We start from the raw sequence: 14,175 nt of genomic DNA, 5'->3' as shown, positions 1-14,175 counted from the left end.
GGCAAAGCAGCTTGCAACATACTGTTCAATCTACTCCATTATAGACAGTCGGTCTATTTGGAGGAGAAGGTGCTTTTTGTACCCATGATTTACTTTCGGTGTTGGTAATATGACAGACTGAAGTGACCAATGTTGGCTGTGAATAAGTTCATGTGTTGCCTATATTCTGTACATTTAGGGCTTGTTTGGACTCAAGCACTGAGACACGTGATGTTTCGAGTGCGTAGTATATCAGAAGCAACTGAAAATATTTGTGTCCTTGATAATGTATTTTATAAATGTGGACTCAAATAAAGAAATCGAAATGTGAAATATGTGTGTGTGTGTATTTGAAAAGATGGAGAAATACATACTTTTTTACCCATGGGTCCCTCAGGTCCGACATCACCGTGTGGACCAGGCACACCCTGAATTGGAGGGGGGACAAAAAGAAAAAGTACTAAACGATCAGAGTCATCATAGAGTCATCTGCTGCCTGCTGACCATTTATAAGCTGAAGGTTTTTCCACTACTGTCTGCTACTACAACAACCAAATTAGCCCTTCGCTAAACCCCACCCCAAAAGCAATTGTCCAATGTCAATTTATAGTTTAGCAACCGTTGCTATGCTGGGCAAGCTTTCATCAACTCATAGCTGTCAATGTTATTTTGCATGGCTGTGTTGTTGAACACATACACGGCTTCATGTCGGAAAAGTTACACGACTGACCAACCCAGGTGATGGCAATAAAACGAATCACCGTAGTCTTACCGTGCATTACATGAAAACTCCTGTCGGGCGGTCGTTAAAGTTGATTGAGTTGGATACCGTTTCTTTAACATTTCCTCGTATTTCTAGTTTATCGAAATAATGTCATGCACATGTCCAGCGCATAGCCTACTGCAGGCCTGGTTGACTAGATTTAAAGAAGCTCTTGCTACTGAAATGATCGATTATTTATATGGAGAAATCCCGTAATTTAACACGCATCTCAATGGGTGAGAAGGAAAAGATGTCTACTCTCTTAGTAGCCGTTGCTAATGTGCCTATTGGACGAGGACGGGTTGGGGAGGGAATTGGCGAAGGGCTAATTGCAATACCGTATGCTTGGTGATTAAAATGATACTTTCCTTGTGAGAGAAACGACAGAACTCACCTGAAGTCCACGGTTTCCTCTGGTGCCAACTGGCCCTTCAGGACCCTGGGGAGAACATTCAGTTAATTAAAATCACGTATACGATGTGTTGTGTTGTGCAGCCATTAAATTCAATGCTATGTTGTGTATGTTACGGTACGTTACGCTGTCATGTTACATTATTGTTCTGTTATGCTAATCCTACATGCTATACATTGTGCCTATATTGTTATGCAATGCTATCCTACGCTATATGTTGCTTATCTTATCTTAGCCTACTTTACTTAACCCATGGATGGCTTAACCTTGCCTTACCTTATCACAGAACAGGATGTGATCGATGTAACAATTTTTTGTCCTGTGGTGGCATTTAATCTGATGACTAGCAAAACTGAGGTTTCAAAGATAAAAGGGGAAAACAAAAGTTGGGCAAGAAATTTAATTTCCTTTTATTCACACGTCATTTTATGTGCCTTGTGTCCGATATTAAACATATGTGACAGCATATACCAGTTTAATGTTTCCCACATGTTATCATTTAGATTGGGACCCAGTGCCTCCCTGCTTGGCACTCAGCATCAAGGGTTGGATTGGGGTGTAAGTCCCTGCGACATACTAGCTAGCGTCATGTCCAGGGGGTGTACTTGTACATCAAGCTGCCCCACGCTACAGAAACAGGAGATAGGGTCCTGCCCTATGGGCCTCATGGCTCGGCAAGGCTACTTACTACCAGCTAAGCCACATGTTGGGTGTTGTGTGCCTTTATCACATTCCTTTGACATTTTATCATTGGGCAAATAAACTAAACGTAGCATTGTGGTTGCATTCAACACAGTGTGGTGAATAATAAAATGGGTGATGCTCAATGAAACTTTCATTCTGTCAACACCAGCCTAATTGGCGTCGTAAAACAGAACTCCCACACAATGCTTAGATGTGTGTAAAGTTTAAACCTTATGTAATACTTGCGGGTTACATTGACGCAAAGGAAGGAGCATTGAACATAATGGGGCGGCGTTGGCTCAGGGGTAGAGTGCCTGGATGGTAACCGTAAGGTTACCAGTTCGAACCCGGGCTCCCCCAGAGTTACTGTCGAAGTGTCCTAGAGCAAGACACTGAACCCCTAATTGCTCCCGATGTGCTAGTTGGTGCCTTGCATGGTTTCCGCTGCCATCGGTGTATGAATGGGTGTGTGAATGGGTGAATGTAATGCACAATCTCTGTAAAGCGCCTTGGATAAAGGCGCTATATAAATGCACCATTTACCATTTAGTAGAAACTTTGCCTGAAATAATTACAGATTGAATTGTAAGACACATGATTTTTGGTCATTTATCACATCATGTCACAGGGCACATAATTTCAGCGCCACCTGGTGGTCACCAGTTTAGGCTTTGAGTGCCAATTCTCCCATTATAAAGAAAGAAAGAATTTGTAATTATATTATGCATGTCATCACCTGTACACCAGATTAGAGGAATTTTCAAAATATGGATAAAAAAAAAAAGAGAAGACGTCTTGTCGTCCGTGGCATCCGGTACAGAATTGGCAATTAGACGTCTTGACGTTTATGGCTCTTAAACTGTTTTAATATTATTGCCCTTCTATACATTTCTGCAGTTGATTTCTGTAGTTAATTTATTGTGCAAATGTGACGCATCCTTATGGATACGATGTGATCTATATTTCACAACTGCACTGGCAGGTGTGCAGAGCAACACGGGTGGTGTGGTCCTCCACTACATTCCTGTATAATTATAACAATTATGAACGATGCTAATCGTACTGGTGGAGCGGAGACCAAAGATGACATGGGTGTGTATCTGTTGTGACACAATACATCAACGTACCCTGTCTCCCTTAATTCCAGGCGTGCCACATTCTCCTCTCTCTCCCTGCAAGGGATACAAAACGTTATCAGTTTGATGTTGTCAGTAAAAACACTGTCAGGCTTCCAACACGTTGCAGGCCATGAGCCATATAAAAAAAAATCTTAAATTAGCTGCAGGGCACAAGCTCACAGCGTGGCGAAATGTCAGTGGCGTGCTGTGAGCTTGTACATCTGCTATTTTTGAAAAGTCAACGCGTGTTGATTGGAAAAATGTTCATCAACTACCTTTTTTCACTGACGAAAACTAAATGGAACCTAAATGATGGATAAAACTAAGACTAAATATATTTCGTCAACAAATAAAAACTAGACTAAAATGTTAGGAACTAAAATGTGACTAAAACTAAATGAAAACTATTCAAAAGGCCATGACTTAAAACTAAAATCTAAATGTGCTGCCAAAATCAACACTGATAACATCTAACATGGCAGATGCTTTCCCAGTTTTAATGGGTTATAAAAGACAATTTGATTAGACGTATATAGTAGGATTCATACTCATACCGCTTCTCCTTTGTAGCCGGCCTTGCCCTGTGTGTACACAACAAAGTCTGGTTAAGGCAGATCGAGACAACAATGGACACAGAACAGGAACAGAACAGGCCCTCTGGCTTGCTTTCACCCTTACAGAACATAATAACTCATTAGAAGTACTTAACGCGTTATCTTGACACAATGGTGAAAGACGTATTAGTTGCGGCACTGCCTTCATCATCCAACTTCGTGTGTTGAATAGTGACTGGCGTTAATTGTTTTAGGAGGAAGAACTAAGAAAAACTAGGAAGAACTCCTGCACTGTCTCGGGAAGGGAGTTAAACGTTATTCCGCTGTTGGGTGGTCTAAGATGGGTTTTGTAAATGCTGGCTCTGCCTTTATAGCATCAAGTTTGTTGCCCATCTTTCGTAGTGCAGCATCCAACAAGTGTCCGGCGTTTACAGATATTAGACAGATGGCTGGTGATTTAAAGTCAATGCCAAAGACCCAGAACTTCTTTGCATCCCAATGACCGGCAGTCTTAAGATCCTGCAGCACCCCAGGACCTGCAGTCTCAAGGACCTGGAGCACCCCAGGACCTGCAGTCTCAAGTACCTGCAGCACCCCAGGACCTGCAGTCTCAAGGACCTGGAGCACCCCAGGACCTGCAGTCTCAAGGACCTGGAGCACCCCAGGACCTGCAGTATCAAGACCTGCAGTCTCAAGGACCTCCGGTGCTCCAGGACTGAGAAGTGTGCAGGAAAGATAATCACTGAAGACAGCATACATCACCTCTTCCAAATAATACCCCTGGCACAACTACTATAGCTACTACCCGGCCATAAGGGTCCATTAACACATGGGATTTTACACAGTGTGTATACATAATATCAACAAGTGCAATGCAGAATGTATATACTATTAGGCAGGCTACCGTCTGTGTACATAATAGACAAATTCCTCACACAGTATGGACAAACATACCTGGCAAAATAATCTGCCTCCATCTCACCCTGTCCCCTGCCTCCTCTTCTCTCACACCAACTCACTTCATGTCCTCTTTCACTACATCCATACATCTTCTCTTTGGTCTTCCTCTATAGGCCTCCTGCCTGGCAGTTCCAGCCTCAACATCCTTCCGATATACTCACTATCCCTCCTCTGTATGTGTCCAAACCATCTCAGTCTGGCCTCTCTTGGCTTTATCTCTAAAACATCTGACATCCGCTGTCCCTCTGATGTACTCGTTCCTGATCCTATCCATCCTTGTTACTCCTAGAGAGAACCTCAACATTTTACCTACCTCCAGCTCTGCTTCCTGTCTTTTCCTCAGTCTCTAAATAATACAACGTCTTCTAGCAGTACAGTATGATATTACTGAGTGCTGTTATGTTAGCATTAGTGCACCAAAACCAGTTTGTGCACAGCTACTGTACTGTACCGGGTGAATAGCATGACGACTTTACTCACCTCCGACCCTTCTCGACCAGGTAATCCACTGATCCCAGCTTCACCCTGTGATGAACAGGTGACAACATGTTTGGGTTAGTTTAGTTTGGAACCCTGGCTAATCAAAGCAACGTGATCATCATACACACACAAAAGGCAACTCTCTGCAGTTGTGCTTACTAATGTGACCGTACAACCTTACAAACAACAATTTGGTGGTTCGAGTTATGAGTTGCATTCTATACTGTACAGTATGTACGACTAGGTCCTTTCAAACGGGCAGCGATTAACACGCCTAGTAATTCAATTTCAATGAGAGCTCCGTTTTTTTTCTGTACGCACATAGAAGTTGAGGGGCAATTCACGTGGGCGCGGTCCCATGAAATCATCCCTTCGCTAAGTCCCTCCCCAACCCGTCCTTGTCCAATAGGCACGTTAGCAGCGAGGAGACAGGACAAGCTGTCCTTCTCCCCATTGAGATGCATGTTAAATGAGGGGATTTCTCCATATAAAATAATCGATCATTTCGGTAGCAAAACCTTCAAAATGTGTTCTAAATCTAGTCAACCAGGCCTGCAGTAGGCTATGCACTGGACAAATGTGCATGACATTATTTAAAGGTATATTCAGTGATTTCACTCGAAAAACCTTAGGTTTCGTTTTTGGCTGTGGGACCCAGCCTTTCGTCCAATCAGGATAGAGAGTCAAAAACGAAACCTAAGGTTTTTTGACCCCCAGGGGTTAACTGGGGACAGGGAGGAACTCCTTATATGGCCAGCACACTATATAGTAGAGAGGATTATCACAACAAAACAAAGAAATAAGTGATATTTGAATTAAGTGAAATCACTGAATATACCTTTAAATAAACTAGAAATACGAGGAAATTACAGAGGGAGGAATCTACTTTTACCCAACTTTTACCCATTGCATGTTGCATGGTAAGACTACGGTCATTAGTATTATTGCCATCACCTGGGTGGGTCAGTCGTGTAACTTTCTCGACGTTAAGCTGTGTATGTGTTCAACAACACAGCCATGCAAAATAACACTGACAGCTATGAAGTGGCGAAAGCTTGACCTGCATAGCAACAGTTGCTAAACTATTTGGATTGGCATTGGACAATCACTTTTTGGGGCGGGATTTAGCGAAGGGCTAATTGTTGCACGTGTGGTCGTTTCGCGCACACGCCCGTGACTGACCAGACCTGGATTCTGTTGGGATTTATTTTCCTTTCACGCGTTGCCGCGCCCCTCATGAGAAGACCTGTCGCTGATCCAGGCGTAGGTACTTTCAGACCGGCATAGATTAACGCAGACGTTGTCGCCTGGATCAACAGCGGGTCTCCTCCAGGTCTTCTCCACGCCTCTTTAATTAAAAAAATATATTGGCCCAAAATATAGGGTCGGCTGGGTGAAAGTGGTTATGTTTTCATAATGTTTCTCTCTCTTCAATTCTTCTATACATGCACATCTCTGCACAGTGTCTTTGCATGTTAGACACAGACTATCAAGCTTCTCTGAGGTTCAATACAAACCGTAACTCACTCACCATCACTGTGCTGTATCATGCTCTGATATGATGGCCTGCTGTGGCCACTCGTATAGGCCTATACACTGATACACTATTCTGGGACTTCAGCCACTATTTCTTGCAGGAAAGTACAGAATATTATGCTTTATGTTCCCTGGACTTTTTCCTGAGATTCAGAGATTGGAAAAAAAGACTGTTTGTGTGTTCTGCACACTCTGCATGGAGTATGTTGCAGAATGACTTACAACTTGCTGAATTAGCTCCATCAAATGCTATTCGATACAGAATGAGAGAAACGGAGGCGGACTCCTTTGTGTAATTGTGTTTTAACTCACTTTTTACTCTATATATATATATATTTTTTTTATATATATATTTTTTATCCCACGATTTTGTAACCCATTTTTCACCCCTGTGTCAATCATCTAATGTGATCCTGGTGTCATGATCTGTCACTCCACAGACCATGTCTCAGCCCTGGCCACTCCCATTTCCCCTTCCACTCTGCAGTCACATTCACTCACCTGTCTCCAACTCCCTCGTCATTCCACCTGTGAACAATTCGTCAATCAACCCTCCCCCTATAAGACTGGACTTATTGCAAACTTCAGTGTCAGTTCATAGTTTGATGTTGTCGATGCAAGTTCCTGGATTCCTGTTTGTTCCTGTTTTATGGCTACATTACTCATTGCTGTTTCCTGCGTTCCTGAGATTTTCCCTGCATACTATTCCAGTGTAAGTGTATTTTTGATTAAATCCTTAAACGGCTATTCTTGTCTGTGGTTACTCTGCATATTGGGTTCAAATCACTCTGCGTCATAACATTATGAACTGACCATCAAAATGAACCCAGCAGAGTTACTGTTTTTGACAAGGAAGGTGCTGAGTTTTGAAACTGTTGTAGATTGTCTTGTGGCCTCTCCTCTTAACCTGCGTGCTGAACTCCAGAGGGAGATTACAGTACACCAGCAGTGGTTTAAAGAGAGGCCATGGACAAGCCATTTTGTCCCCCATTTTGATGTGGTTTGTGGGAGGCTGAAGAACTTTGAGACCAGCTCACTACCACAGGCTTCCCAGCCAGCTCCTCACTCTATTAGGGTTGGAGTGATGAGCCTGCATCCCCTTAGCCCTGATTCTGTCCGGCAGGAGACCCAGTGTATGGAATATTTTCCCAGCGAGCAGAAGAACCACTATATGGATTATTTTTCCCATTTTCGAGGCAGTGAAGAAGTTCATTCAGAACAACTTCATGCAACAAATCCGTATTATGGCACCCGCCTGGCTCGGGGAGGTCCCTGTTGTGTCGACAGGCGGGGGGGTGTGTCCCGGGGTCTCCCAGCCACCAAGCCCACCCGGGCAGCCCCGTCACGTCCATCTGCAGTCCCGCCTGCAGCCCTGTCACGTCCATCTGCAGTCCCGCCTGCAGCCCCTTCACGTCCTGCTGCACTGCAGCGGTGCAGCCCCGTCACAGGCCTGTACTACGGCAGCGGGACCCCGGGGGTGTTTTTCAGCTACCTGACCCCAGTTCCTCGCTCCCAGTGACTTTGTCTCCTGTCTTTGTGAAAAGCCTGCCCAGCTCTCCGCCGTCCTGTTTTCTGCCGCCCAGCTCTCCACCGCCCAGCCTGCCCAGCACTCCACTGAGTGCTGTGCTGCCCGGCATCCACGAGCCCTTGCCGGCTGCCTCCATTTGTGACCTGCCTGCGCCCTCTGCACCCTCACCGACTGTACCTCCTGCTGACCTGCCAGAGCCCTTGCCAGCCATCTCCCTAGGTGTCCTGCCTGCGCCCTCTGCACCCTCAACAGTCCTTTCAGCCGGTGACCTGCCAGAGCCCTTGGCATTCATCTCCAGTGGTGACCGGCGTCAGCCTGACGTTATGGAAGCTCTGGCTCTGGGCTTTTTGTTCGGCTGCAGTGCTTCCGTCAGCTGCTGTCTGTCGGCTCTCCATCTCCAGAGTCTGCAGCATCCTCCTCATCTCCTGGGTGTGCAGCGTCCTCTGGGGTCCCGTCTCCAGAGTCTGCAGCATCCTCCTCCTGTTCTCCACCTGCAGCTCCGCCTCCGCCTGCAGTTCCACCTGCAGCTCTGCCTCCTCCGCCTGCAGTCCAGCCTGCAGCTCCGCCTGCAGTCCCGCCTGCAGAATCTCCGGCGTCGCCTTCTGAGCCTGCAGCACCTCCGGCGTCGCATCCGCCTGCAGCATCCCCGGTATCACCTCCGCCTGCAGCACCTCCAGCGTCGCTCGTCTCGACCTCCAGACGGCGCCTCCTTTGCCTCGTCTCGGCCTCCTGGCCAGACCTCCAGACGGCGCCTACTTCGCTTCGTCTCGGCCTCCCGGCCGACCTCCAGACGGCGCCTACTTCGCTTCGTCTCGGCCTCCCGGCCGACCTCCAGACGGCGCCTACTTCGCTTCGTCTCGGCCTCCCGGCCGACCTCCAGACGGCGCCTCCTTTGCCTCGTCTCAGCATCCCGGCCGACCTCCAGTCGCATCCTTCGTCTCGTCTCTGCCTCCCGGCCGGCCTCCAGACGTAAACTGCTCAGCCCGGGTCCATCATTCAGGCCGCCCTCCTGAATTCCGGTGCCCAGCCTTGGTTTCCCTCCTCCTACCCACCCTGCTCGTTCCTCATTGAGGTTGTGGGACGTCTGGGATCCGTCCCTTGAGAGGGGGGGTACTGTCATGATCTGTCACTCCACAGACCATGTCTCAGCCCTGGCCAATCCCACTTCCCCTTCCACTCTGCAGTCACATTCACTCACCTGTCTCCAACTCCCTCGTCATTCCACCTGTGAACAATTCGTCAATCAACCCTCCCCCTATAAGACTGGACTTATTGCAAACTTCAGTGTCAGTTCATAGTTTGATGTTGTCGATGCAAGTTCCTGGATTCCTGTTTGTTCCTGTTTTATGGCTACATTACTCATTGATGTTTCCTGCTTTCCTGAGATTTTCCCTGCATACTATTCCAGTGTAAGACTTGCCTTATTTTTGAATAAATCCTTAAACGGCTATTCTTGTCTGTGGTTACTCTGCATATTGGGTTCAAATCACTCTGCGTCATAACACCTGGGCTCTACACACCCTCCACCAACCTAGTCCCCATATATGGGGGACAAGGGGAGAGCAACGGACTTGAACTCATGCTTCCATCATGCCTGAGTGTCCAAGTTGCTCCTTTACACCTGACAGGGGGGAGTTTCCCTGGTTGGACGTAGCGCGTGGAAGGAACACGTTATTCCAACCAGTTCCTTTCCCCTCCATCATGCGCCCCGGCTGGCCAGGGGGAGGCAGTTTAGTGACCAGGATTACTGCATGTTTTTTGTGAGGGTACCTACCCTAGGGGACACGGGGAGAACATGCAAACTCCACTTTTGCACTTTCGCCAACCCCGCCTTCGGGTATGGGCACTGATGACGCGGAGGAGGAAACACGCCGCCAGCACCCACAGCGTCCCGAGTGGGAATCGAACCCAGGACCTTCTAGCTGTGAGGCGACAGCACTACCAACTGTGCCACCGTGCCCCCTATATTTCTATATTGTAATATTACTTCTCTGTTTTCTCTGTCTGTTCCTTGTGTTTGTATTTGGTTTTACTCATGCTGCTGCCTGTCTTGGCCAAGACAATAGATTCTTAATCTTGTTTATACCTGGTTTAATCTCATTTTTATCTGGTTAAATAAAAGGCTCAATGAAAGTAAACAAATAAGAGTATGACAAGAAAAGAGAATGAAGTGAAAAGGCAGGAGGAGGCTGTACTGTACCTTGCTCAGTGTTGATTTTGTCGACTAATACTATGACAAAAAATGTTCGACTACCCTTTTTCACTGATGAAAACTAAACTAACTAAACTAAAACTAAATAAATAAAAAATAAGCTATGATAACTAACACTAAGACTAAATATATTGACAATTTCGTCAACAAATAAAAACTAGACTAAAATGTTAAGGAAGGGACTATTGGCCCAGGCCGTGGCGTAACGGTCTGGGCACCTGACTGGTAATCCAGTCGCAGTGTGCCGCGGGTTCGACTCCCGAGCCCGACACGGCCTTTACTGCATGTCATCCCCCATCTCTCTCCCGTTTCCTGTCAGCCTACTGTCTGTCCCTTCAAAAATCAATAAAAGGCGTAAGCCGCAAAAAAAAAAAAAAAAAAAAAAGGAAGGGACTATTGATCAAGAGATCCAGTATAAGTCAACTCATTTTACACTTGGTTGCATGCTGAAAATAGCCGATCTACAAGCTCACAATGTGTCACAGGCAGCGCGTCGCGTTGTGAGCTTGTAGATCGGCTATTTTCAGCAAGTGTAAAATCAGTCATTACGACCGCCAAAATACATTTTAGTCGAATAAATGAACTGTAGATTTAATCTACAAAAATGACTAAAACTAGACTAATACTAAAATGTGAATAAAACTAAATGAAAACTATTCAAGAGAATATGACTAAAACTAAAATAAAAACAAATCTGTCAAAATCAACACTGTACCTTGCCTCCTTTTACACCGGGGGTTCCATCGTCCCCGGAACGACCCTTCTTGCCCTGTAAGAGAGTTGGAGGACATAATGTCGAGGGTAAAACGAAAAGCATAATACAGACGGTGCAGTGTGACTGGATATGAATTGACAGCAGCTGCAATGCTTTAAATGGTGTTATATAATCATTTTCTATTGACGAGCTGTTCACTACATACACCTTTGACACGTGTGTGTGTGTGTGTGTGTGTGTGTGTGTGTGTGTGTGTGTGTGTGTGTGTGTGTGTGTGTGTGTGTGTGTGTGTGTGTAGCCCTATTCAGTATTGTACAGCAGTGGTTCTCAAACCATTTCATGCCAAGGACCCCCAAATTAAATTCGACTGCGAACCCCCAATCAGAAAATATTACTTACAAGATTTGCGTTGTTAAATGTTTGAAATAGTCGATGTATGTACGTTTAAAGTAAAGTGGTGTTGACTCATTTTGATGCTATATTAACAGAACAGCTAGCCTAGAACCACCTCAAGGAGCCCTGGGGGTCCACAGACACCCCATTTTGAAAACCACTTGTGTACAGTAAAGCATTCATTTGCACACGAGCAGCGCTCCAACCATTGTGCAGCTGCTGTCTACGATGTAAGCATCCGTCTCTGTTTAGCCCATTAGCTTTATGGCATTAATTACCCCAACTCATCCTGTGAAAGCACATCAAAGCAGTACCGCACAGGCCTGTTCTGCTTTGTGACCTTCTCAGTATACAACAAGTTCCCATCACAGCCGGGCTCTGAGAAGATTAAACAATTAATTTGATCTTATTTAGCGCCATACCGCGCCAGAAAACACACTTGCGTCCGCCGAAATCTTCCCATATAACTTAATGTTTTCAAGCGGGTCTGGAGAGTCCTGCATTATGTGTTAAGGCCTGTTCACAGTAAACTCTGTTAGAGGAATGCAAGGCATTCACGCTACTCTCACTGCTCCAGGGAAATGTGCTTTTTAACAAACCGCACAATTTGCGAAACCCCCCGGACGCCAGCCCCCCCACCCCCCCAAAACCATGTAATTATCTACACTGTTTGCATCAAGGGCTCCTTTGTCGGCTGCACTGTACCATGCTCCTCTTCAAGGCGGCCAATCTACTGTAGGCTATCTAATGCCTATTAAGGGGCATCAGACGAATATGTGTGGGTTTTCCAAGAGGGGATGTGATCTTCTTGACCATGGAATGTACTGCGGTGGAACGTGGGGTGAGGTAATACTTACGGCAGAGCCGGGGGGACCCCTCTCGCCCTTGTCGCACGCACACACACTCTGAGCGAGGGGACACTGGAGAGACGAGGGAACAAAGCACAGACTTGGGTTTTCCTTTAGACATTTAGCAGACAGGATTGTGCCAGATCAGAGTAAATGGCACGAACCCTAATCGACAAACAGTATCATACGAAAATAGAGTGCTAGGAAAATACGTAAGTGCAACAAAGTAACAAGGAGAGCAAGTAGACATCAAACATAGCATCTGCTTGGATAATGAGAATAACAAACTCAGATCTGTGGAAAGCAAATAAAGCAAACAGCATACACAGCACATAGCGTAATGTGAACAACGTAAAGTCGTAAACAACCTTTCCATCTATTCTGGATGAAGCCTAATTTGTGAGCTGTTGCACGATCATGGCATTGTGCAGCGAAAATAGCAGACCATATATTCTGCACAAGCTCACGAAGCATCGCATCCGCGACACGTTGTGAGCTTGTATAAGTCAAGGTTCAAGGTTATTGTTGCATCTTGTGCACACATGGCCCATAAAGGCTCATACATACTCCAGTTCTAGGTGATAAGTTATCACCTTCACCTATCACCTTCATAATGAGTCGAGGCCTTCATACTCGCGGTGATGTCCTTAAGCATTAACCCCCCCCCCCCCCCCCCCCCCCCCCCCCGCCCCCATGGTTTCTCTCTCTCGCTCAGCCATCACACGCGCGCGCGCGCGCACACACACACACACACACACACACACACACTCACACTCACACTCTCTGCTTGTTTGCGCCTCTGCCTGCAAAACCAAGTGGACCGCCGACCCGACTTCCAGACCAATCAGTGAACGAGGTGATAGCCCCCGCCTGAAAGGTCTGTCGGAAAGTTCAAACAGAGAGAGGTGTCGTGTCGGGATCTGCGGTGATAGCTGACCACAGTGGTGATAGCTGACCACAGTGGTGATAGCTGACCACAGTGGTGATAGCTGAACACAGTGGTGATAGCTGAACACAGTGGTGATAGCTGAACACAGTGGTGATAGCTGACCACAGTGGTGATAGCTGACCACAGTGGTGATAGCTGAACACAGTGGTGATAGCTGACCACAGTGGTGATAGCTGAACACAGTGGTGATAGCTGAACACAGTGGTGATAGCTGAACACAGTGGTGATAGCTGACCACAGTGGTGATAGCTGAACACAGTGGTGATAGCTGAACACAGTGGTGATAGCTGACCACAGTGGTGATAGCTGAACACAGTGGTGATAGCTGACCACAGTGGTGATAGCTGAACACAGTGGTGATAGCTGAACACAGTGGTGATAGCTGACCACAGTGGTGATAGCTGACCACAGTGGTGATAGCTGACCACAGTGGTGATAGCTGACCACAGTGGTGATAGCTGAACACAGTGGTGATAGCTGACCACAGTGGTGATAGCTGACCACAGTGGTGATAGCTGAACACAGTGGTGATAGCTGAACACAGTGGTGATAGCTGACCACAGTGGTGATAGCTGACCACCACGTTGTACTGGAGTATGAATGCGCCTTAAGAGTCACACTTATTTTCGTTTGGCTTCCTTCGCACAATGTAGCAGCATAGCTAATAATAATAATTAAAAAAATGAAAGAAGAGAGAAAAACAAGCGCAAAAAATTGTTAGTATAGTTTTATACTATAGGAAAATATAAATAGATGTATGATGTATGTACTGTATGTGCAAAGTACGTTGGCATATTACATACACATCAGCATTTATCAGTAGCTGCGTGCCACAGTACCTAATATACAGCACCACAGCACCGTCCATATATTTATAATAAGGTCTGCTATTTCCGTTGTGCAATTAAGTAGCCTATACATCAGGTTTACCAGTCTAGCATCCATCTAGATGAGCAACAAGTACAGACGCAAATAAATGAGGAGTGCTGGGGGGTGAGGTGGGCTCTGAAGAGGTGTGACCAAAGATGGGGAATGAGTCAGATA

General features: G+C 46.1%; 1 protein-coding gene across 2 annotated transcripts in view; it reads right to left on the bottom strand.

The window, feature by feature from the left end:
• LOC310854274 (uncharacterized protein) overlaps positions 1-14,175 on the bottom strand; it is a 57,824-nt gene that overhangs the window by 31,270 nt on the left and 12,379 nt on the right. For both annotated transcript variants that reach the window (XM_083758869.1, XM_083758870.1), the window contains exons 5-11: positions 12,192-12,254; positions 10,942-10,995; positions 4,951-4,995; positions 3,511-3,537; positions 2,966-3,010; positions 1,137-1,181; positions 354-407 (exon numbers count right to left, since the gene is read on the bottom strand). In XM_083758869.1, coding sequence (XP_083614995.1) covers positions 354-407; positions 1,137-1,181; positions 2,966-3,010; positions 3,511-3,537; positions 4,951-4,995; positions 10,942-10,995; positions 12,192-12,254 — 333 coding nt within the window. The remainder of the gene's footprint in view (positions 1-353; positions 408-1,136; positions 1,182-2,965; positions 3,011-3,510; positions 3,538-4,950; positions 4,996-10,941; positions 10,996-12,191; positions 12,255-14,175) is intronic.

The sequence above is a fragment of the Protomyctophum parallelum genome (assembly GCF_964188405.1).
Source record: "Protomyctophum parallelum genome assembly, chromosome: 23".
Taxonomy (NCBI): domain Eukaryota; kingdom Metazoa; phylum Chordata; class Actinopteri; order Myctophiformes; family Myctophidae; genus Protomyctophum; species Protomyctophum parallelum.
Note: the sequence above shows the minus strand (reverse complement) of the source record. Positions and strands in the feature narration are given on the sequence as shown.